At 42.6% G+C, this 24,935-nt stretch overlaps 1 protein-coding gene, 3 long non-coding RNA genes and 1 pseudogene across 11 annotated transcripts; 2 read left to right on the forward strand and 3 right to left on the reverse strand.

Annotated features, from left to right (window-relative positions):
- Nucleotides 1-1,230: 1,230 nt before the first annotated feature.
- utp18 (UTP18 small subunit processome component) lies at nt 1,231-7,002 on the reverse strand. 2 transcript variants are annotated; one of them, XM_051419989.1, is made up of 13 exons: nt 6,628-7,002; nt 5,824-5,963; nt 5,587-5,682; nt 4,871-4,935; nt 4,691-4,785; nt 4,476-4,601; nt 4,225-4,399; nt 3,167-3,267; nt 2,422-2,512; nt 2,185-2,308; nt 1,929-2,103; nt 1,701-1,843; nt 1,231-1,421 (listed from the first exon to the last, which is right to left on the reverse strand). In XM_051419989.1, the coding sequence occupies exons 1-13, from the start codon at nt 6,844-6,846 to the stop codon at nt 1,397-1,399; spliced, it is 1,575 nt and encodes a 524-aa protein (XP_051275949.1). In that variant the 5' UTR covers nt 6,847-7,002; the 3' UTR covers nt 1,231-1,396. The 2 variants fall into 2 exon arrangements, with proteins under 2 accessions (XP_051275949.1, XP_051275948.1); XM_051419988.1 differs by having other exon boundaries at nt 4,691-4,794.
- A 272-nt stretch (nt 7,003-7,274) lies between these two features.
- Nucleotides 7,275-11,599, reverse strand: LOC127374675 (uncharacterized). Of its 7 annotated transcripts, none has more exons than XR_007887105.1 (3): nt 11,007-11,599; nt 10,743-10,896; nt 7,275-10,622 (listed from the first exon to the last, which is right to left on the reverse strand). It is a non-coding gene; the product is annotated as an uncharacterized LOC127374675 (long non-coding RNA). The 7 variants fall into 7 exon arrangements; XR_007887101.1 differs by having other exon boundaries at nt 10,991-11,599; XR_007887106.1 differs by lacking the exon at nt 11,007-11,599 and adding an exon at nt 10,941-11,002.
- A 33-nt stretch (nt 11,600-11,632) lies between these two features.
- LOC127374547 (WAS/WASL-interacting protein family member 2-like) lies at nt 11,633-23,374 on the reverse strand (annotated as a pseudogene).
- Nucleotides 14,222-15,922, forward strand: LOC127374685 (uncharacterized). Its single transcript, XR_007887166.1, has 10 exons — nt 14,222-14,424; nt 14,475-14,609; nt 14,717-14,741; nt 14,902-15,101; nt 15,192-15,316; nt 15,362-15,396; nt 15,432-15,521; nt 15,637-15,721; nt 15,752-15,816; nt 15,847-15,922. It is a non-coding gene; the product is annotated as an uncharacterized LOC127374685 (long non-coding RNA).
- On the forward strand, nt 21,941-22,734 carry LOC127374728 (uncharacterized). The gene is made up of 5 exons (XR_007887242.1): nt 21,941-21,994; nt 22,055-22,154; nt 22,405-22,504; nt 22,591-22,660; nt 22,691-22,734. It is a non-coding gene; the product is annotated as an uncharacterized LOC127374728 (long non-coding RNA).
- Nucleotides 23,375-24,935: the final 1,561 nt, after the last annotated feature.

Here is a 24,935-nt window from a genome sequence, read left to right on the forward strand (position 1 = left end):
CAGGTGAGTTTGGAACGAGGAGAGTTTCTGTTACGCTCACTGTGTTTATATCGATTGATCGGACTTTAATGGATTAAAAGACAAACACAAACAACTGAAAGACATAAAATAATCAGAAAATTAAATTTCAAAAAGTTTTAATTTTATCTTTATTGTGACTGAAGACGTTTAAAATAAAGAAATATGTATTTTAATTTGATCACACGTCTGTAATTCAGTGTTTATATTATTAAATTACCTCAAGTAAAAATATAAATAAAACACAAATATACGATAAAAGAAAACAAACTTAAATTTATTCTTCTGTTAGTGAAACTTAAAATAAACAGTAAAATACTTTATGTTGCATTGTGGGTATATTTTATATTACATTTGAGTATATTAATGTTATAATACATATAATATAATATTATTAGCAATAATAATCAGAAGTTATTATTATTATATAGACGACAGACAGGAGGACAGACAGGACCGAGGACATTCCTGCAGCACAGGCGTGTGTGTGTTAGTGTGTTAGTGTGTTACTGTGTGTGTGTGTGTGTTACTGTGTGTGTGTGTGTGTGTGTGTGTGTGTGAGAAAGATCTGGTGAATCCTGTTTGACGGTTTCTCTTCCTGCAATATGATTGGTTGATCCATCAACCACCTCTTTCACTGTACGGAAGCTCGTTGTAGCCAAAATAATAATAATAATAAAATGTCTAATAGTTATTTAAATACAAATATCTTAAAGTTAAATTAACTGAATTGATTTAAGTTACCTAAACAATAAACACTTAGTATAGTTAGTTAAATCAAATGTTGAAACATTGTAAGTAACAAACTTAAGTTACAGAAAGATTCCTGATTAAATAATCAGTAAGTTAAGTTTTTATTTTCACAGAACAAATAAAGAAAAAACTAGATTTGTGTCTAAAGCTTCCTGATTAATTTACAAAGTTTAGTTAATTTGACCTAAAATGTTTCAGTTCAATCAGTTTCAGTTGACTCAATCAGCTGTAAAAGAAAAAAAAATATATTTTCTTCTTTTACACATTTTTGTTTTGAAATAAATAAAAGTTTATTGCATCAATAAAAAATATTCCTGATTAAATGAAATAAAGTAAAATTATAAATGTTTATAGTTAGCAGCTAGGTCCTGATGGTTTAGCAGTATAATGTAATTAATTTGATTGATGCTAAGCTAACGGTTTCCTCCTGTTCTTTGTGAAACACACAGACAGAAACAGTTGAACTGTTTTAGATCTTTTATACAATCACTGCACAGAAAATAAAAACAGACGCTAAATTATCTGGTTTCCCATCATCCTCTCTGCTGCTCCACAATAAAATACAACAGACGGGTCCGAGTCCTGGTCCGAGTCCTGGTCCGAGTCCTGGTGCTTCAGAGTTCCTTCAGAAGTCTTTATAATGCAGTAACCTGAACACAGACAGACAGACAGACAGACAGGGTTAAGATGGACGTTTGTCTCTGTAGTCAATCAAACAAGAATCTTTAATTATAATTATTATAATTATTATTATTATTATTATCATCATTATTAACAATTTAAATATATTCAGTGAAACTTTATTCTGAAATCTGTTTCCTGTCCGTCCCTCAGAGCGGTCCCCCTGTTCACAGTCTGTTAATGTTTCCATATTGGATCAAAGAAATAAAACACCTGTCGGTCACAGTGGAGCCGATTGGCTGCCTCACCTGAAGAGGGGGGCGTGTCCTTTGTTGTTAGCCAATGAGAAGAAGCCGCTGTGTGGAGAGAAGTCGACGCAGCTCGCTCGATAAACAATCTTCTTCTTCGAGACGGGAAAGTTGGAGAACACGGACAGACTGGAGAGGTGGACCTGAGGGACAGGAAGTACACGGTTTATCCAACCTTCATCTTCATCACCATCACCACCATCACCATCATCTTCATCTTCATCGTACCAGCCGTACGGCCTCGTCCTCGGCCCGGGAAGCGATGGCGAGGATCTCAGACGAGGGGTTAAAGGCCAGAGAGGTCGCTGAGGTCAGCAGGTTCATCACTGCTCTCAGAGGCCTGGGATTGGCTGAATTAAGACACGCCTCCTGGGAGTAGACGTTGACCACGCCCGACTGAGAGCTGAAACAGATCAATACAACAGGTCCAATGCTCCGTCTCAGCCAATCAGAGAGCAGGGCGCTGTGTGTGGGCGTGTCTTACCCGCAGGCGAGGAACTGTCCGTTGGGCGAGGCGGCGATGGACGTTCCCGTCACGCAGCCTTCGTCTGTGAACCTGTTCACACAGCGACTGCTGCGCATGTCCCACACATACACCTCCCCGTCCTCTGCACACACACACACACACACACACACACACACACACACACACACGTTGATCACATGACCAACAGGAAGTGGATATGTGATGTCACACATTCTCTGAACATCGTGGACTCACCTGAGTTGGCGAAGACTTTACTGCCGTCACGAGAGAAAGCGACGCCGCTGACATCACCGTTTATCTTCAAACTGCGAACCACCTCCTTCGTCTGCACACACACACATTTACACACGCACGCACGCACGCACGCACGCACGCACGCACGCACGCACGCACGCACGCACGCACGCACGACGCCGCACGCACGAGCACGCACGCACGCACGCACGCACGCACGCACGCACGCACGCACGCACGCACGCACGCACGCACGCACGCACGCACGCACGCACGCACGCACGCACGCACGCACGCACGCACGCACGCACGCACGCACGCACGCACGCACGCACGCACGCACGCACGCACGCACGCACGCACGCACGCACGCACGCACACACACACACACACACACACACACACACACACACACACACACACACACACACACACACACACACACACACACACACACACACACACACAGTGATGTCGTTGGTGTCGAGGTAGAACTACAGACTGTAGCCAGGTAGCTAACGATGTAGCTGGAGCCGACCACGCAGTGCCTACATGTACCAGGATGCATTGCACACAAGTGTCTGACGCCCACTGAGCAAGCTAAGCTAGCAGTCGGGTGCTAATCTAAGTTACAGTCTGTGAACCAGCTGTTGTTACACTGACTGATGCTAAGCTACATATGTTGGACAGTTAGCATCAATAATCAGCTGTATGGACGATATCTCAGAGGAGGGGGAGGAGTTACCTTGAGCGTGAGGAGGTGCAGGTATCCGTTGGTTCCTGTGAGCAGCAGAGCGCCTCCTTCAGGACACACAGAGAACTCCTTCACCCTGGCTTCATTCAGACCTACAGACAGACAGACAGACAGACAGACAGACAGACAGACACCATGAGAACAGCTGAGCTAAAAACATCACTAACTAATTACTGACACTGAGGAAGAGGAGGAGAAGATCAATACATAAAAGCTTTTATATACGATGCATTCACTCCAAACAGATAATGAACGGCAGCAAAAAAAAAAATAAAAAAATTAGTTTTTTTTTTGTTTTTCCGACAATCCCAATGGTTGACAGTTTTAGTTGTTGTTTGTTCCACAAACAGATTAAAACTGATTTCCACTAAGAGTAGTCTGTTGTTTGTTCCACTAACAGTATGTTGTTTGTTCCACTAACAGTAGTCGTTGTTTGTTCCACTAACAGTAGTTGTTGTTTGTTCCACTAACAGTAGTTGTTTGTTCCACTAACAGTAGTCTGTTGTTTGTTCCATAAAAGTTGTTTTTTTTTGTTCCACTAACAGTAGTAATTGTTTGTTCCACTAACAGTAGTTGTTGTTTGTTCCACTAACAGTAGTTGTTGTTTGTTCACTAACAGTGTTGTTGTTTGTTCCACTAACATTTTCTTTCACAGTAGTTGTTGTTTGTTCCACTAACAGTAGTTGTTGTTTGTTCCACTAACAGTAGTTTTGTTTTTCCACTAACAGTAGTTGTTGTTTGTTCCACTAACAGTAGTTGTTGTTTGTTCCACTAACAGTAGTTGTTGTTTGTTCCACTATAAAGTAGATGTTTCTGCCACTGACAGACTCAGGTTGTTATTGTCAGTGTCTGACAGCATTATGGAAAGGATCCCTACAGAGATAGACCTTTAGTTTAACCACAAACAGCCGTAATATCACTATCACTCTCCACCAGACTCCAGAGACACAAACACTCATTTTACCTTCAGATCATCAGAACTTCATTAAAGTGGACAGAAACAGAATAAAACCTCTGTTCTGTCCTGTGACCTTTGACCTCTGACTGACCTCTGACCGAGTGGACAGGTGTGACCCGGCCCTCCATCATGTCGTACAGGTAGAACATTTTGTTCTTCAGGCTGGTGGCGATCACCGTCTCCCCGTCCCGGCTGAACTGAGCTCTGTGGACCGGGAACCGCTCCAGGTGGATGCTCTGGATCTTCGGGTTCGTCTTCCCGTCCACCTGCGGGGGGGGGAGTTAAGTCACATGATCTTTCCCGCTCTGCAGTCTGAGGTCAGAGAGCGCCGATCGGCTGTACCTGGAAGAGAGACACCGATTGGTCGAGGCCGGCGGTCATGACGACCTGAGCGGACGGGTGGAACTGGACGGTGGTCAGTCGGTCCTCTGATGGACGGGCGGCGTTCGCGTGAAGACATTTCTTCATCTGAGACGACAGGAAGTGATTGATCACGTGATCAGAAACAAACAAACAAACAAACAAACAAACAAACAAACAAACAAGAGGAGACTGACCCTCAGGATGCCGCTGGGCAGACTGTCTGAGGACGCCACGAAGTTCCCTGTCCTCCTCAGCAGGTCGTCATCTTCATCATCTTCATCATCTTCATCATCTTCATCTTAAGGAACACAAACACTTTTACCCACAATTCCTTTCACCTGTTCTCTTTTTTTATATATTAGAAACATTTCTACCTTTTTTCTTCTTCTTCTTCTTGCTCTCCGCCCACGACGGAGCTCCTCCCATCGACCTCTGAAACCTGAAACACACACACACATTCAGAGTGTGTGTGTGTGTGTGTGTGTGTATATAATGTGTGTGTGTGTGTGTGTGTGTGTGTGTATATAATGTGTGTGTGTGTGTGTGTGTGTGTGTGTGTGTATATAATGTGTGTGTGTGTGTGTGTGTGTGTGTGTATATAATGTGTGTGTGTGTGTGTGTGTGTGTATATAATGTGTGTGTGTGTGTGTGTGTGTGTATATAATGTGTGTGTGTGTGTGTGTGTGTATATAATGTGTGTGTGTGTGTATATAATGTGTGTGTGTGTGTATATAATGTGTGTGTGTGTGTATATAGTGTGTGTGTGTGTGTATGTGTGTGTGTATATAATGTGTGTGTGTGTGTGTGTGTGTGTGTATATAATGTGTGTGTGTGTGTGTGTGTGTGTGTATATAATGTGTGTGTGTGTGTGTGTGTATATATAATGTGTGTGTGTGTGTGTGTGTGTGTGTGTGTGTGTGTGTGTGTATATAATGTGTGTGTGTGTGTGTGTGTGTGTGTGTGTGTGTGTGTATATAATGTGTGTGTGTGTGTGTGTGTGTGTATATAATGTGTGTGTGTGTGTGTTATAATGTGTGTGTGTGTGTGTGTGTGTATATATAATGTGTGTATATAATGTGTGTGTACTCACTGCTCTCTCATCCTCTGCTGTAGTTTCTGTTTGGTCATGGTCGACTCCGCCTCTCCTCTGATCAGGTCTCTACGGTAACGATGCTTCATGTCCACCCTGAAACAAACACACACACACACACACACACACACACACACACACACACACACACACACACACACACACACACAGACACACCTGAGCGTTAGCTGCAGGTGAGAACAGGCGAGGACCAATCAGAGGTTCAGGTGCACTCACTCTTCCTCCAGCTCGTCATCCTCGTCCACCCAGGCGGCCGCTCGGGTCGGCCGGAGAGCCAGGCGAGCTTCGTCCTCCGACTCAGCCGACTCTTCGTCCTCGTCCTCCGCCAGCAGAGCTCCGGTCGGCTCGTCATCCTCCTGCTCAACAACAGGAAGTGATGTCACAGCGAGCCGACAGGTAACGCAGGTTTGTTAAAAGGAGAGTATGGAAGCTTATTAGTGCCAGTAAAATAAAAAGATGAAAACTTAAAATGGATAATAATAAAATCTGAATTTAATATGAAATTGTTTTATTTTACTGGCAGAAATCTGTTTTTCTCACAAAACTTCATTCAAAAAGTGTTAAATTTAATCTTCCTTTGTTTATTACAAGCTGCTGGTAGAACATCCCGAAATATTAACTGTCTCACAAACTCAGGACTAGTTTCACTTTAATGTTTCACACATTTACAATAAAATACATATTAAAACCAACTAGAAAAGTATAGTTTGACACCGTAATCAGATGTTTGTAGATCACTGGTGAACTGAAGTAACTCAACAGTGAGAACTTAAAGAGACAGATAATCAGTTAAATGTTTAATGAACCCTGGAATGGACCGAATATAGTGAAAGTATTAGGATTAATATATTAATATAACAACCAGGAGAACTTAAAACGAGCTGATTGTTGAATGGAGTCGGATTCAACAGAAATAACTGGAGGTTTTTAGGATTTATCACATTTTGCACAGCTACTTTAACCACGAGAGAAAACATTAAATGAGCAGATTTTTGAATGGAGTCTGGTGGGAGACGTTACCTCCACGAGTCTCTCCACCAGCTCGTCCTCGGCTCCGAACACCAGCTCCTCCAGCAGCTTCACCGAGGTGTCCTCCTCTCCCAGCACCGACAGCCTCTTCACGTTAGTCCGCCGTATTTTAGCCTCTTGCTCGGGGTTAAACTTCGGGGCTCGAGTCCTTTTCTTTCCCGCTGCTTTCTCCTCCGTCGGCGGCAGCTTGATGACGTTCACCTCCTCCATGTTCCGCCAACAGAACCAAACTCCTCACAGAAAAGTGCTGATTTAAGGTTCGGCGCAGAGATAGTCAGTGTTTGTTTCTACAATCAGCAGCTAAAGTTTCCCATGTGGACCACACTGTTTTCTTCTTCTTCTGCTTCCGGAAGGCTGACCTCTGAACCCGGAAGAATAACAGCCCACCCCCTGGTGGCCACCGACAGTAATGCAGCAAGTTTATTTTAATTTATTTTATTGATTTAATAATCAATTTATTTCATAGTTCAAGAAGTTATTATTGAAATAGCGAATAATTATTATATTTATTTATTGTAGATGTGTCACACTTTATTTCTACACTTATATCTCTAATTATTGATTTTCACTCTTTGTGTTTTAATCAGATAGTATTGATCAGTGAATGAAAGGACTTCAATGTGAACAAATACACCGAGTCAGAAAGTGACGAGAGGAGTTTATTTCAGACGGCTGCAGTTAAAATACAGAGAGCAGTAAGAGAGAGAGCATGCTGTTAAACTGGGATCCAACCATCAGTCCCAGTTTGAGTCTAAAGCTACTATCATCACTACAGTTAGAGTCGGTCCTCCAGCACAGGAAATAAGTCACTTTATTAACATTTATTAACATGTTTCTGTTCCTTTTAGAAGCTTCTTTACAATTTACGTTGAACAAGATTCACAGCAAACAGTTTGTAAGGCAAACAGACGAGCGAGGGTGGGGGGGGGGCAGGACTTCCTGTCGCAGTTAAAAATGCGTCGTTACCTCTACTGCACATGTGCAACTGCAGCGTGAAATCCTGGAGAGGAAGAAGAGCTACACTTCTTCTCTGGACTTCAAACATTTACTGGAAAGGTCATTTCTGCAAAGTTGAAGCTAAAAACATAAAATTAGCAGATTTTTAAACAGAGTCTGGTGGTGAACGAAGACAAAGGAGCCAGACTGACCAGAAATAACTGAAGATTAATAGCAGTTGTTATATTTTGCTCTAAGACACATCGTTTCCCCACTTGTAACAGAACATTAAATCAGCAGATTTTAGAATGGAGTCTGGTGAGACGTTAACGGCGTCTTCAAAATAAATAAAAATGTGCTCTGGTGTCACATTGAATATAAAATAATATGATGCGGAGAAAAAGTCACAACAAAAAGTCACAACTTAATGAGAATAAAGTTGTGTGACAAGAGTTATAATACTGAGATGGTTACCAATACATTAATCTATAATGGAAGAAAAGTACATACAAACAAAACGTTTTCCACTAAATATTCAAAAATGTAACTTTTAAAAAGCTGTAAATCTTTTCTGTACGTATTTTAATACCTTTTATTCCTGAATGTTAACTTTCATATTGGTTTTTGTGTATTTTGTGTTGTTTACTTGGTCCTCACATTTTCATTAACTCAACAAACAAACAAACAAACATGATGAAAGAACCTGGATAAAGTCGTAGTTTTATGATCTGACAGCAGAGATGAAACATCTTTAACTGCGACTGAAGATCAGAAAATAATCAATAACATTAATCAGCTGCGACGTCACAAAGCTGATATTTATTGTTTTTAACCTGGAATCATTTTTTTTTAATCAATAAACATGAAAACATTTGGCCAAAATGAGAAAAACAGGAAATGATTAGAAACTGTGGTCATGTGGCACTGAGACAGGAAATTAATAATTAATGAATCATTGAATCTTCTTCAGACTTATTAAGACACGTAGCGACGATTATACGACTGAATTAAGATTTAAAACAAGTCAATATCACGAGAATAAAGTTGTAATTTGAATTTTAGTAAAAGTCTCAATATCACGAAAATCATGTTTGTAGAAAAACATTTATAAACTTAATCAAATTAAGACGTATTTTTAGAATAAAAATCATAATATTTTGAGATGAAGTTGCAATAAAAAGAAAAAAGTTTTATGCAGATGACGTCTTATTATTTCTATTACAATAATACATTAATTCCAAGTCTTTCTTGTAAAATAAACAATAATAAAACCTGTAATACTGATTAATATTGTCACTTTTTCTCAGTTTTTATGGCTTTATTTTTCTCGTGAAATGTGATTCTGAGAATAAACCCGTCTAATTTTGAGAATAAAGTTGTTATTTGTTCCTATATCATGAAAATAAAGTCATTAAAGTAAAAAGAATAAAGTTGTAATTTTATGAGAAAACACAAAAAGATTCTTAAAATATTAAAACACGTCTTTAATTCCCATATTACAACTTTAGCTTTTAAAATTATAACTATAATAATTAAATTGTGACTTTTTGGTGAAACATTACAACTTATTTTGACACATTATGACATTTCAAAATTACTATAATAGTAATAACCTACAATAATGTATTGTGATTACTTCATTGTAAATACAACTTTATTCTCATATTGTTTTACTTCAGTGATTAAAATCAAATGTTCTCATGATATTGAATTTTATTGTACGATTCATCAAATTTGTGACTTTATTTTGTATCTTCACGACGTTTGTTAATTTTATTCCATAACTTTCTAATATTGTCATTTTATTCTGAAAGACTTTTTACTTGTTAAATTACAACTTTCTTTCATGAGTCTTTAACTCACAAGATGACTTTATTTTCAATAACTGAAACTTTGTCCTCATAAAGTTATGAAGCTGTTCAATAAAAACACGTTGAATTATGGGTAATTACGTAACCCTGCGAGTAGAAACTGGAAGCGTCATGCTGACGAAACACAAAACGCTCAAATAAAGACGGCATGCAACAAGTTCAGTTTGTAGTTAGAGGAAGAAAGAAAGGAAGGAGGCATAGAAGAGTCCTTGCTGCAGGCGGAAGACTTCCTGTTTGACTGTGATTGTCTGTCCCTTCACCCCCCCCCCACATCACACCACCGTGGTACGACCCGCCGAGCGGCCTGCAGCAGGAGGAGTCAGGTGAGTTCAGGTGAGTTCATTTTGTCCATCTTGGCACTTAAAGACTCGACCTCCGCGGAGCTGTGTCGGAGGTCACGTCGGGTCATGGCCCGCCAAAATAAAGCGCGTCACATCCCTGACATCACAAGGACAGGTGTGGCTGATGATGATGATGATGATGATGATGATGATGATGATGAAGTATTTACAGGTTTTCAGACGTCGTCCGGCTGTAAACAGTTTCTCTGGATCAGAGATCAGAGTAAGTTTGTCTTCCTGGTTTATCAGGACCTCTGAATTAAAGGGACAGTCTTTCTCTTTCTGAGAGTTTGTTTCTGAACAAATGTTTTTAAGTCAGATTTTCAATTCATGCAGAAAAAAAAAAAAGTTAAAATTTTCTTCTTCTGTGCCTTTAATAGCGAGCGTTATCGGGCTCCGTGATGACTCCAGAGGTCAAAACTCGACAGGAAACCTTTAAGTGCAGAGCCGGAGTCAGGATGCAGTTAGCCTAGCTTAGCATGAAGGCTAGAATCAGGGGGAAACTTGTTATTTCTTTAGACTTTTGTAATTTAAAACATTTAATATAATTTAAATGTTAGACGAGTGGAAATGTTCCAAATATAAAAGAAAAGGTTATTTCCTCCGATGATGTGATCAAAGAAACTGATTATAACCACATTTATGGGTTGAAAATGTCTCAACTCGTCCTCTCCTGTTATAAATCAGCTGAACTCTGCAGTGGTCACACAGAGCAAACAGTTCGGGACCAGAGTTAACGTCCTCTAATCAGAAGAGGGCTCATGTTCATAATCCAGCTTCACCTCACAAACATCCTGTAATGTTTGTTCTTCTTCATGTGTCATTAACCTCCACAGACCTTCAGGACCCAGTCAGACCCAACAACCGAACAGACCGCAGTCAACCGCAACAATGGACCTGCAGACAGACCTGCAGTTACTGATTCAGACAGACCTGCAGTCAGACCTGATTGACAGACCTGCAGTTAGACCTGCAGACAGACCTGCAGACAGACCTGCAGACAGACCTGGATCTGCAGACAGACCTGCAGACAGACCTGCAGACAGACCTGCAGTCAGACCTGCAGACAGACCTGCAGACAGACCTGCAGACAGACAGACCTGCAGACAGACCTGCAGTCAGACCTGCAGACAGACAGACCTGCAGACAGACAGACCTGCAGTCAGACAGACCTGCAGTCAGACAGACCTGCAGACAGACCTAGACCTGCAGTCAGACAGACCTGCAGACAGACCTGCTGGTTGGTCAATCTAATTTAAAGTGCAAACAAACCCCAGAAGAACTAAAGGAGGTCAAAGAAGAAGCTAAAGTTAGTTGAGGTCAAAGGTCGCAGAGGGTCGGCTCCTCTTCATCAGCAGCTTCACTCCGAAGACTCGGTCACATGATCGCACCTCTCCTCAGCCAATCAGCTGCGAGCGTAGATGGAGGCGGTGATGGATGACAAAGCTGAACGTGATGTCATCAAACAGGATGGAGGTGTGTGCGTGAGAGTGTGAGAGAGAGAGAGTGTGTGTGTGTGTGTGTGTGTGTGTGTGTGTGTGTGTGTGAGTGTGAGTGTGTGTGTGTGTGAGTGTGTGTGTGTGTGTCAGAGTGTGTGAGAGTGTGAGAGAGAGAGTGTGTGTGTGTGTGTGTGTGTGTGAGAGGGGTGTGTGTGTGTGTGTGTGTGTGAGAGAGGGGTGAGTGTGTGTGTGTGTGTGTGTGTGTGTGAGTGTGTGTGTGTGTGTGTGTGTGAGTGTGTGTGAGTGTGTGTGTGTGTGTGTGTGAGTGTGTGTGAGTGTCAGAGTGTGTGAGAGTGTGTGTGTGTGTGTGTGTGTGTGGGAGGTGTGTGTGTGTGGTGTGAGAAGGGTGTGAGTGTGTGTGTGTGTGTGTGTGTGTGAGTGTGTGTGTGTGTGTGTGTGAGTGTGTGTGAGTGTCAGAGTGTGTGAGAGTGTGAGAGAGTGAGTGTGTGTGTGTGTGTGTGTGTGTGTGTGTGTGTGTGTGGTCCAGCTGTGATGTAGTTTTTGTGGTTCACCTCCCCACAGGAGGCAGTGGAGGAGCTCCTCTTATCACTACAACAAACAAACAAACAAACAAACAAAACAACTCATCAGAAAAACAAGTTGTGTTTTGTACAAAGATAATAAAGTTTGTAAAAATACAAACTTTTCAGCAGGAACACTATAATAATAATATTACAGTAATAATATTATTACAGTAATATTACTGTAACATTACTGTAGTATTATTATTATTATTACAGTAATATTACAGTAATATTACTGTAACATTACTGTAGTATTATTATTATTATTACAGTAATAATAATACAGTAATAATACTACTGTAAGTTACAGTATTATTACTGTAATATTACTGTAACATTACTGTAGTATTATTATTATTATTACAGTAATATTACAGTAGTATTATTACTGTATTATTATTACAGTAATAATAATACAGTAATAATACTACTGTAATATTACTGTAGTATTACTGTAGTAATGTTACAGTAATATTACAGTAATAATACTGTAACATTATTGTAGTACCTCTGTTGGCCTTGCTGGGGTAGATCTTGGCGAAGTGTCGGTACTCATCCGGGGGAGGGAAGTCGTCCAGAGGATGAAACGAATACTTGGACTCAAAATCATCTGCAGAAGAAGAAGACGATATTAAAAGTAGTAGAAGAAGTTATTTTAATAAACACATTCACTCGTTTTCCAAAAAACAAACATGATAAAGGAAAGGTCAGAGGTCAGAGAGAAGAGACTGATGAAGGTTAACACGCTGTAAGACCTTTTTCACAGCGGCCATATTGAAATGAAACAGTCGGGTAAACGAACGCCTCATATTGGTTTCAGGGCGGGAGGACGGACTCACCAACAAATGAACGAGGGATGGAGGAAGAGGAGGAGTGTCCGTTACGGAGAGGAGGGGGAGGCGGGGGAGGAGCAGCGGGGGTGCGGGTGGGCGGGGGAGGAGGTTTCCCTCTGGCGGGGGGGTCAGAGGTGAGGGAGGGGCTACCATGTGTCCTGTAAGGAGGAGGGGGCGGGGCTTCTCTGCCACCCGCCCTCGATGGCTGAACCGGAATGGGAGGAGCTGAGGAGAGAGATCAATACAGGTGATCAATAACAGCTGATCAATAACAGCTGATCAATACTGTCTGTGTGTGCGTGTTGAGCACTCACCTGCTCCTCTAACTGGCGTCTCTCTGATGGGGGGCGGCGGCCTGTTGGCGCCCTGTTGGGAGGGGGTGGGGGAGGCGGGAGGTGGAGGAGGGGCGTGGCCTCTTGTGGGGGTGTGGCCTCCCGGTGAGGGGGCGGTCCTCTTGTTGCTGAGGGAGTTGTGACGCTGCGGCAGATCAGGCGCCGCTTCACCGCCGCTGCCTGTCGGACCGTTGGTGATGCGGTAAGGTGGAGGGGGCGGGGCCAGAGAGGAGGAGGAGGTGGGGTTTCCTCCTGAGGTGGGGGGCGTCTGCTGTTGCCAGGAGACGGGGGCGGTTTGGAGGGGAGGGGCGGGGTGTTGTTAGGGGTCGGGGGGGAGGGGCTTTTCTCTGTTGTACAAGGAGGAGGAGGAGGGAGGGGAGGGGGCGTTACCACGGCGACAGAGAGGCGGAGGGGGAGGGGGCGCGGAGGAGGAGTGCTTCATGCTGGTGGAGGGGGAGGAGGCTGCAGAGGAGGGGGAGGAAGGGGAGGGAGAGGAGGACAGGTTGGGCAGAGAGGGACGCTGGGAACGTGACGTCTCCATTGGCGACAGCGCCTGAGGGGAGGGGCTGTCTGTGTCGTCATGACGATGGCTGGGTGGGCGGGGCGCCGCGGCTCGAGTGGAGGGAGAACGTCCAGACGAACCGTCTGCAATAATCAATAATCAATACAATTAATAAATGATCAAACTGAAAATCTACAAATAAAAAACTAAAAACTAAATATTTATTTCTAATCAACAAAATGCAAAAGTTCAATAAATATACAATAAAAAATAAATATATCTATAAATAATCAAAGAAATACGTATAAAGGAAATATTAGAAAATAAAAGTATAAATAAATACAAATACGTTGGAAAAAGTTGTAAAAACTATAAAGAGAAGAAAATATTAATATAATATATAATATAATATAATATAATATAATAAGACCCTGACCTCCGACCGGCCTCAGTTTAGGAACTCCGCCCGTGAACAGCCCTCCGATTGGTGGAACAGAACCTGACGGACTTCCTGCTGTGCTGCCATTGGCTCCCCCGGCTGCTCCGCCTCCTTTAGGCTCTGAGGACCACAACCATTGGACAGGTGAGCGTGGACTTGGCCTCCTCAGGGCGTGATGTCACTACACTACACCGACACTACGATGACACTACGATGACACTACGATGACATCACTGACTGTATGAATGAGTGTGTGACGGCGAGGACGAGGAGGATGCAGGTGAGATCAGGTCACTATGTCAAACACTGAGGTGAGGTGAAGTGAAGTGAAGTGAGGTGAAGTGAGGTGAAGTGAAGTGAAGTGAGGTGAAGTGAGGTGAAGTGAGGTGAAGTGAGGTGAAGTGAGGTGAGGTGAGGTGAAGTGAGGTGAAGTGAAGTGAAGTGAGGTGAGGTGAAGTGAGGTGAAGTGAAGTGAGGTGAAGTGAAGTGAGGTGAGGTGAGGTGAAGTGAAGTGAGGTGAAGTGAAGTGAGGTGAGGTGAGGTGAAGTGAGGTGAAGTGAGGTGAAGTGAAGTGAAGTGAGGTGAAGTGAGGTGAAGTGAGGTGAAGTGAAGTGAGGTGAAGTGAGGTGAGGTGAAGTGAGGTGAGGTGAAGTGAAGTGAAGTGAGATGAAGTGAGGTGAAGTGAAGTGAAGTGAGGTGAAGTGAGGTGAAGGAAGTGAGGTGAAGTGAGTGAGGTGAGGTGAGAGTGAGGAAGTGAGTGAGGTGAGGTGGGAAGTGAAGGAGGGTGAAGTGAAGTGGGTGAGGTGAAGTGAAGTGAGATGAAGTGAAGTGAGGTGAGGTGAGGTGAAGTGAAGTGAAGTGAGGTGAAGTGAAGTGAGTGAGGTGAAGTGAAGGGGTGAAGTGAGGTGAGGTGAAGTGAGGTGAGGTGAGGTGAGGTGAAGTGAGGTGGTGAAGTGAAGTGAGATGAAGTGAAGTGAGGTGAAGTGAGGTGAGGTGAAGTGAGGTGAAGTGAAGTGAGGTGAGGTGAAGTGAAGTGAGGTGAAGTGAGGTGAGGTGAAGTGAAGTGAGGTGAGGTGAGGTGAAGTGAGGTGAGGTGAGGTGAGGTGAAGTGAGGTGAAGTGAAGTGAGGTGAGGTGAGGTGAAGTGAGGTGAAGTGAAGTGAGATGAAGTGAAGTGAGGTGAGGTGAGGTGAAGTGAAGTGAGATGAAGTGAAGTGAGGTGAGGTGAAGTGAAGTGAGGTGAGGTGAGGTGAAGTGAAGTGAGATGAAGTGAAGTGAGGTGAAGTGAGGTGAAGTGAGGTGAAGTGAAGTGAAGTGAGGTGAAGTGAGGTGAAGTGAGGTGAAGTGAAGTGAGGTGAAGTGAGGTGAGGTGAAGTGAGGTGAGGTGAAGTGAAGTGAGATGAAGTGAGGTGAAGTGAAGTGAGGTGAAGTGAAGTGAGGTGAAGTGAGGTGAAGTGAAGTGAAGTGAGATGAAGTGAAGTGAGGTGAGGTGAAGTGAAGTGAGGTGAAGTGAAGTGAGGTGAGGTGAGGTGAAGTGAAGTGAAGTGAGGTGAAGTGAAGTGAAGTGAGGTGAAGTGAGGTGAAGTGAGGTGAGGTGAGGTGAGGTGAAGTGAAGTGAGGTGAAGTGAAGTGAGGTCAAGTGAAGTGAGGTGAGGTGAGGTGAAGTGAGGTCAAGTGAAGTGAGGTGAAGTGAGGTGAAGTGAAGTGAGGTGAGGTGAAGTGAGGTGAGGGGAAGTGAGGTGAGGTGAGGTGAAGTGAAGTGAAGTGAGGTGAAGTGAAGTGAAGTGAGGTGAAGTGAGGTGAAGTGAAGTGAGGTGAAGTGAGGTGAGGTGAAGTGAGGTCAAGTGAAGTGAGGTGAAGTGAGGTGAAGTGAGGTGAAGTGAGGTGAAGTGAGGTGAAGTGAGGTGAAGTGAGGGGAAGTGAAGTGAAGTGAGGCGATAAAATTGAATGAAGTGTTTACGCTCCCACGCGGCTCCGATGACATCGCCGACCGCACAACATGAGTGACAAACAAACAGTCGAAAACATTAAAATCACAGCTGCAGACTTTCAAAATAAACCTCAAACACATTTTCTTCTGACGGGTTCAGACAGGAAGACAAACAGAGCGACTGCACAGACGTTAGCCGTAAGCTAGCTCGCAACACATACGCAGTTAGCCGTAAGCTAGCTCTGTGTGGAGAAATAAACTAGGATGGATAAATTCTATATTTCAATCCTTTTAATTGAATCAATTCAACAATATAATCAACACTTTGTTAAATATTATTGTCTGTATGGGAATTTTCTACAACACGTTTCACAAATTTGCAAATGTTTCACAATAAAAGCATCATTAGAAAATGAAGAGATTCCGAGAGTCACTGAAACAATAGAGGGCTTTTTTTAATTTGAAAATACAGGAAGTATTGAGTTTGTATAAACAGAATAAAATGTAATAGGGAGCCGATCAGAAAACAAAGAGACGTTATAAAAGCCTGGACCCGGGCCCTTTGAGGAATTACAGTGTGTAAAAGGAGAAGAAGAAAGAAGTGGCGCCTCTCTTTAGGACCTTGTTCTGGGGTTTATCCAGGTCGATATTAATGGAACTTTATGTAATAAACAGGATTCCCACTCGTTTCCTTTATTGAAAGAACAGTAGAGTTGTCTCTTTGTTAAATAACAAACTTGTGTCTGAACTCCGAGTCTGTCAGAAGAAAATGAACTTAAAGCTCCTCACAGGTGCTTCATCAGACCTCCTCCCTGGACTCTGAGGCTCCACCCACCTCACACCTGAGCAGAGGTCTGATGAAAACACCTGTAGGAGCCTCTAACAGACAATTCTGGTTTATTCCAACATGGCTCTTATTGGACTGTTTGACTTATATTGATTAATAACATTAATCACTTCTGTACCAATTCTACTCCGACTTCGGTTGTTTATCAGGTGCAGTGGCTGTATTTAATGCTGCTAACACAGAGACCAGAATGAGACCAGAGTGAGACCAGAGTGAGACCAGAGTGAGACCAGAATGAGACCAGAATGAGACCAGAGTGAGACCAGAGTGAGACCAGAATGAGACCAGAGTGAGACCAGAGTGAGACCAGAATGAGACCAGAGCGAGACCAGAGCGAGACCAGAATGAGACCAGAGCGAGACCAGAGGGAGACCAGAGGGAGACCAGAGGGAGACCAGAGCGAGACCAGAGCGAGACCAGAGGGAGACCAGAGTGAGACCAGAGTGAGACCAGAGTGAGACCAGAGTGAGACCAGAGTGAGACCAGAATGAGACCAGAGTGAGACCAGAGTGAGACCAGAGTGAGACCAGAATGAGACCAGAATGAGACCAGAGTGAGACCAGAGTTGGAATAAATCAGAACTACGTCCTCTCTGTGGAATAATACAAGATGCCTGCCGCCCAGTCAGGTGTTACACTCCTCCACTGCAGGAAAACAGGAAGCAGGTGTAAGCCTTAAAGCTGCTCATCAGTTAGCTTAGCACAGCCACGTTAGCAGCCGCTGCCAGAACCTTCATGATAACAGTTTACAGCTAGCTAGCATGCTAACACTACTGTGGAGGACTGACAGTGTTTTACTCCAGACTGGGAACACACTGGTTCAGACTGGTTGGTTTGATAAATAAACAGTTTGGAAGTGGAACTATTTCTTGTTGAACAACAGTGTATCCATCCACTGATTGCCTGAAGTTAAGTTTGTTAACCACCAGAGGGCAGCACCTCGTCAACTTCCTACCTGTAAGCTACACTTCAAATGTCTAATCAATACATAAAGTGCTCAAGAGATAATTATTAAAGGAAATTATTGAGGCTTTATTTCTGCAGTTCAACAACAAACAGTTCCAACATGTAAACTGTGGTTTTATATTTCTGTTGAACTCTGAAGTTAAACTCTGTGACATTACTGTGGACAGCAGACATCTTCAAGCATCATCAGTCCTGCAGGCGCTCTGCAGGACGCTGCAGGCGCTCTGCGGACGCTGCAGGACGCTGCAGGATGCTGCAGGCGCTCTGCGGACGCTGCAGCTCTGCGGACACTGCAGCGCTCTGCGGACGCTGCAGGCGCTCTGCAGGACGCTGCAGGATGCTGCAGGCGCTCTGCGGACGCTGCAGGCGCTCTGCGGGACGCTGCAGGCGCTCTGCAGGACGCTGCAGGCGCTCTGCGGGACGCTGCAGGATGCTGCAGGCGCTCTGCGGGACGCTGCAGGCGCTCTGCGGACGCTGCAGGATGCTGCAGGCGCTCTGCGGACGCTGCAGGCGCTCTGCGGACGCTGCAGGATGCTGCAGGCGCTCTGCGGGACGCTGCAGCGCTCTGCGGACACTGCAGGACACTGCGGACGCTGCAGGACGCTGCAGGCGCTCTGCGGACACTGCAGGACACTGCAGGGACGCTGCAGGCGCTCTGCGGACGCTGCAGGACGCTGCAGGCGCTCTGCGGACGCTGCAGGACGCTGCAGGATCCGTTCTAACCAGCCGTCACCTGTCCATCAGCACACAACAGCTCCATGTGGGATCTGAACCCGTTACAGGAACGCTGCGGTGCTGTGTGAGCACGGAAACATTTCATATCCAGACATCCAAACTACTTTTATTATCTCCAATTCTTCAAAGATCAGTAAAAAAGGAAATAAAAGTCAAAACAGAGTTTAAAATCATTACTGTCAAAGTAAAAGTCACGACACAAACAATAGTAACAGACGAGGAGGGACAGAAGAAAAACAGGAAAACATGAACAGAAAAATGATTCAGAATCTGTTCTGATAAAAATGTGGCAGATCAATATGATCAATGTGATCAATGTGATCAATATGTGTGATGTTACTCAGCTTCAGAAACCCACTGAGGGTTAATGGGACTCTAACGTAGAGCCGTAGCAGCACCGGAGGAGCTAATAACCACACTGGAGTGAGCGGTTACGTCACTGCAGTCGCAGAAAAACAAAAACTGAAACTGAAGAAAGTCCACAGCCAAAGCTAACGTTAGCTAACGTTAGCTTGCCGGCTAACACGGACAAATTGCTAGTTACCTAATGAAGCTAAATTGTTAGCTACAATCCTTAGCTTTGTACCACTACATCACTTTTTGTGTTATTGTAATTGTTGACACATTAGCTGGGGAGGCTATCGTTAGCCATTAACCGTTAGCAAGCAAACAAGCTAACATTAGCCAACTAACACACTTCACGTTGTTTCTGTTTAATCAATGATGAGGGGAAAAGGAAAAAGTAGTAAACTAGTACAATAAGTAAGAAGTATTTAAAGAGTAATTAACAATGAGTCTGGTAGTGTGATATTGGGTCTGGATTCTGGTACTAACAGCTGATTGGACGGTTGGACAGGAATCGTGGCGGCTGGCTGAAACCTGCTGCGTCGTCCTCTAACATCACACAATGTTTGTTGTCTTACTCTCTAGCGACAGAGCGGAGCTCTTATCTGCGGCCGTCCTCTGCTGCTCCTCGGACGGCGCCCCCTGCTGTTGAGGCTGGCTCTGTTGCTGGTGTAGGTATTGGTATAAGCGAATGTATGGGTGATCTGTGGGGGGTGTTTGGCTCTTTGGTGTTTGGCTCTTACTGTCGAGCAGCGGAGCGCTGCGGTCGTTCACCACCGCCACCTTCTTCAGCCGGGTGCCTTTGCAGATGTCGGACAGCAGAGCGCCGCGGCCTTTAGCCTCGTCTCTGCTCAGCTTGGGAGGGCTGGTGTTGGCCTGGGGGGGTGAAGGGGGAGGGAAGAGGGTGGGGGTGAGTTTATGGATCCAAACTGGTTCTCAGCTTTAACTGCTGCAGTGTCCACACAGCTCACTGCTGCTAACAATGCTAACAGGCTAAAGTTTACAGACTTGGAGAATTTATTTTTTTATCCACCGGAGTCAAAAAAACAAATAACTGTTTTCATTACAAACTAATCTGCTGATTATTTCATTGATTCACTAATTAATTCTTTGTTCTACTAAATGTCAAAAAACCCTGAAAATGATCCATCAGATTACCTGTTAGCCGGTCTGCTCCGACTGAAACTGCTGTTTTTATCATCTACGTCGGTGAATTAAGGATTTATTTCCACCAAACCAGAGTTGGTGATTGTTGGAAACACTAACAGAGACGCTTTTAATGAGTTTGATTCTGTTTCTGTCCACTTTAATGAAGTTACGATGATCTGAAGGTAAAATGAGTGTTTGTGTCTCTGGAGTCTGGTGGAGAGTGATAGTGATATTACGGCTGTTTGTGGTTAAACTAAAGGTCTATCTCTGTAGGGATCCTTTCCATAATGCTGTCAGACACTGACAATAACAACCTGAGTCTGTCAGTGGATGGACTTTAACAACGCATTCGTCCCAGACAGTTAGTTCTAGTTAGCTTACGTTCATTTGTTTGAAGATTATCTGCGGGATAAAATCTCTGGTTTGGTGAATGGAGTCTGGTGCTTTGGTGTCCTGTTGCTGGAGCTCTAGTGGCAGCGAATGTATAAAACCTTTAAGACATCGTAAACATCCTGACTGAGAATGTTTGATTGATCGATTATCAGAATAGTTCCTGTCAATCAATTCGTCCACTCATTATTTCAGTTCCTAAACTAAAACAAACTGATGAGGTTATTTTCTCCAGCTCTTCATCACCTGAGATTGATGATGATGATGATGATGATGATGATGATGTATGTTTAGTTACCTGGCTGAAGGTGGGGGGAGGCGGGGGTCCCCCTGGTGGTGGGGGAGGAGGGGGAGGGATGGGCATCCTGCTGCTGTTACAATGTGATCACCCTGAAACACACAAACAGTCCGATCACAACCTGAACACTTAAAAACTGCTTTAGAAATCTAAAAGTAGTTCCTGACAATATAAATCTATTTTATCCTTCTTACTGTTTGTATATTTTATTAAATATTGTTGTTATACCTGTAAAATCGATTGTATTGTATATTATTGTCATTTGTATCTTTATAAATCCACTTTATTTCCTTTTGAATCCGTTCTGTCTCATTATCGTCTGTGAAGCACTAAACTGTGTTAATCTGCTGTACGAGTAAAGTTTGATTAATCGATTGATTGAAACACGATTTCTTCAATCTGAAGAACAATAGATAAATAGATAGATAGACTTTATTAATCCCCAAAGGGAAATTGGGTCGTCATAGCAGCCAGGTACATTAACCTACAATAAAAATACAACAGAATAAAATACTGAGATAGAAAAGATAAAAAAAGATAAATAGGTGCAAGATGGTGGTAATAGTACTGATGACATGATGGTAGTGTTAATAACAGTATATAATATTAATCATATTTATAATAATATAATAATAATAATATGTATATATAATATGATGACTGAACAGATATAATGTATACACAGATATTATACATTAATATTGATATCATAATATTATTATATGCAGGACTTCTATTATAGGCAGAACTTCATTATAACACTTTTATATCAAAGCTTCTGTGAATCAAAAGAAATACTGTAATTAACAGTTAAAGCACACTGACACAGATCAATAATAAAGGTGCATTATTATATACACAGATCAATAATAAAGCTGCATTATATACACAGATCAATAATAAAGGTGCATTATATACACAGATCAATAATAAAGGTGCATTATTATATACACAGATCAATAATAAAGCTGCATTATATACACAGATCAATAATAAAGGTGCATTATATACACAGATCAATAATAAAGGTGCATTATATACACAGATCAATAATAAAGGTGCATTATATACACAGATCAATAATAAAGCTGCATTATATACACAGATCAATAATAAAGCTGCATTATATACACAGATCAATAATAAAGGTGCATTATATACACAGATCAATAATAAAGGTGCATTATATCTTCAGCTGAAACTGGTCTCAGGTCTGTGAGACCGGTTCTGTATTAGTCTCGCTCCAGTCCACAGAAGATTCAATGTACCTGCTTTACTTCACCATCCAGAGCACAGCAGACCGGGTCTGGACCCAGAACCTGCTCACTTAGACAGGTTCAACAAGCAGACTCTGGAGGTTCTGTTACAGCCGGGTTCGGTTCAGACTCTGGAGGTTCTGTTACAGCCGGTTCAGACTCTGGAGGTTCTGTTACAGCCGGTTCAGACTCTGGAGGTTCTGTTACAGTGGGTTCAGACTCTGGAGGTTCTGTTACAGCCGGTTCGGTTCAGACTCTGGAGGTTCTGTTACAGCCGGTTCAGACTCTGGAGGTTCTGTTACAGCCGGTTCGGTTCAGACTCTGGAGGTTCTGTTACAGCCGGTTCGGTTCAGACTCTGGAGGTTCTGTTACAGCGGGTTCAGACTCTGGAGGTTCTGTTACAGCGGGTTCAGACTCTGGAGGTTCTGTTACAGCCGGTTCAGACTCTGGAGGTTCTGTTACAGCCGGGTTCAGACGGTTCTGTTACAGCGGTTCAGACTCTGGAGGTTCTGTTACAGCCGGTTCGGTTCAGACTCTGGAGGTTCTGTTACAGCCGGGTTCGGTTCAGACTCTGGAGGTTCTGTTACAGCCGGTTCAGACTCTGGAGGTTCTGTTACAGCCGGTTCGGTTCAGACTCTGGAGGTTCTGTTACAGCCGGTTCGGTTCAGACTCTGGAGGTTCTGTTACAGCTGGGTTCGTTTCAGACTCTGGAGGTTCTGTTACAGCCGGTCAGGGAGGTTCGTCAGCGGTTCAGACTCTGGAGGTTCTGTTACAGCCGGTTCGGTTCAGACTCTGGAGGTTCTGTTACAGCGGGTTCGGTTCAGACTCTGGAGGTTCTGTTACAGCGGGTTCAGACTCTGGAGGTTCTGTTACAGCCGGTTCAGACTCTGGAGGTTCTGTTACAGCGGGTTCGGTTCAGACTCTGGAGGTTCTGTTACAGCCCGTTCAGACTCTGGAGGTTCTGTTACAGCCGGTTCGGTTCGGTTCAGGATCCGGACTCTTTTATTCTGTTTCTCTGCATCGTCAGAAGGCTAGCTCTGTTAGCCGCTAGCTAGCATCATCAGCACCAACAGGCCCGCTAAGCTAACACGTTAGCTTCTCCCGCTTTTCTCCAGATGTAAACAACAACAACAACAACAGCAACAGCAACAACAACAACAACAACAACAACAACAACAACAGCAGCAGCAGCGTCTGTCCGGACAGACACACAGACACAGCCCGGCTGTTGGCTTCAAACCACAGTTATTAGCTACTGAGCTAGCCGGAGAGCTAGCTGTTAGCTAGCTGTGTGTTAGCAGGAGGTCTGTGCAGCATCACCGACAGACAGACAGACAGACAGGCAGACAGACAGGCAGACAGACAGACAGACAGACAGACAGACAGACAGGTGAGACAGACAGACAGACAGGTGAGACAGATCCTACCTGTGAGCGTCACCGGCTCTCTGAGGGTGAACTCATCCCTTCATCGGTCCGTTCATGTGTTCAACTCTCCGCTGTTAGCTGTTAGCTGTTAGCTGTTAGCCGCTCTGCTGCAGACTGAGATTGTTTCATCCAGCGGGGGGGGGACGTGACCAGCTGACTGCGAGGACGTGCAGCTGGTCTCTGTCTGCTGTAACAATAATAACAATAATAATAACAATAATAACAATAATAATAACAATAACTGTAATAACAATAATAACAATAATAACAATAATAATAACAATAATAACAATAATAATAACAATAATAACAATAATAATAACAATAATAACAATAATTACAGTCATGACAATAATAACAGTAATAACAGTAATAACAATAATAATAACAATAATAATAACAATAATAACAATAATAACAATAATAATAACAATAATAACAATAATAACAATAATAATAACAATAATAACAATAATAATAATAATAACAATAATAACAATAATAATAACAATAATAACAATAATAATAACAATAATAACAATAATAACTGTAATAACAATAATAACTGTAATAACAATAATAATAACTGTAATAACAATAATAACAATAATAATAACAATAATAACAATAATAATAACAATAACTGTAATAACAATAATAATAATAATAATAACAATAATAACAATAATAATAACAATAATAACAATAATAACAATAATAATAACAATAATAACAATAATTACAGTCATGACAATAATAACAGTAATAACAATAATAACAATAATAACAGTAATAACAATAATAACAATAATAACAGTAATAACAATAATAACAGTAATAACAATAATAACAGTAATAACAATAATTACAGTCATGACAAAAATAACAATAATAATGTTGGGTCTCTGTAGATAATGTTTTAAGGAGTTCGGTCTAGACCTGCTCTATTTGAAAAGTGTCCTGAGATAACTTCTGTTATGAATTGGTGCTATACAAATAAAATTGAATTGAATTGAATTGAATTGAATTGAATTGAATTGAAGTGGAAGAGCTACCAGAGGATAGACTGACAGTGACAACTGACCCGGACACCTGCAGCACCGAAGAACTAAACGAATTGTTAAGACGTTTTTATGCTACAGTTCAAAGATGCAGCCTTGTGTGGTTGCTATAGAAACTAATTAGCTGCAGCTGAGCTAACGTTATTCACCAAAGTAGAGTATATATAAGGATATATATACACTACCGTTCAAAAGTTTGGGGTCACTTAGAAATGTCCTTATTTTTGAAAGAAAAGCACTGTTTTTTTTCAATGAAGATAACATTAAATTAATCAGAAATACAGTCTAGACATTGTTAATGTGGTAAATGACTAATCTAGCTGGAAACGGCTGATTTTTAATGGAATATCTACATAGGTGTACAGAGGCCCATTTCCAGCAACCATCACTCCTGTGTTCTAATGGTACATTGTGTTAGCTAATCATGTTAAAAGGCTAATTGATGATTACAAAACCCTTGTGCAATTATGTTAGCACAGCTGAAAACTGTTGTGCTGATTAGAGAAGCTATAAAACTGGTCTTCCTTTGAGCTAGTTGAGTATCTGGGGCATCAGCATTTGTGGGTTCGAGTATACTCTCAAAATGGCCCGAAAAAGAGAATTTTCTTCTGAAACTCGAC

The sequence above is a fragment of the Dicentrarchus labrax genome, unplaced genomic scaffold (genome assembly GCF_905237075.1).
Source record: "Dicentrarchus labrax unplaced genomic scaffold, dlabrax2021, whole genome shotgun sequence".
Lineage (NCBI taxonomy): Eukaryota > Metazoa > Chordata > Actinopteri > Moronidae > Dicentrarchus > Dicentrarchus labrax.

Excerpts from the sequence above, each read along its gene's own strand:
- utp18 (XM_051419988.1), bottom strand. The coding sequence starts at position 6,846 with ATGGAGGAGGTGAACGTCATCAAGCTGCCGCCGACGGAGGAGAAAGCA. Across the intron at positions 5,683-5,823 it reads GATGACGAGCTGGAGGAAGA|GGTGGACATGAAGCATCGTT; the intron begins GTGAGTGCACCT and ends TGTTTGTTTCAG. Across the intron at positions 4,936-5,586 it reads CAGCAGAGGATGAGAGAGCA|GTTTCAGAGGTCGATGGGAG; the intron begins GTGAGTACACAC and ends TGTGTGTTTCAG.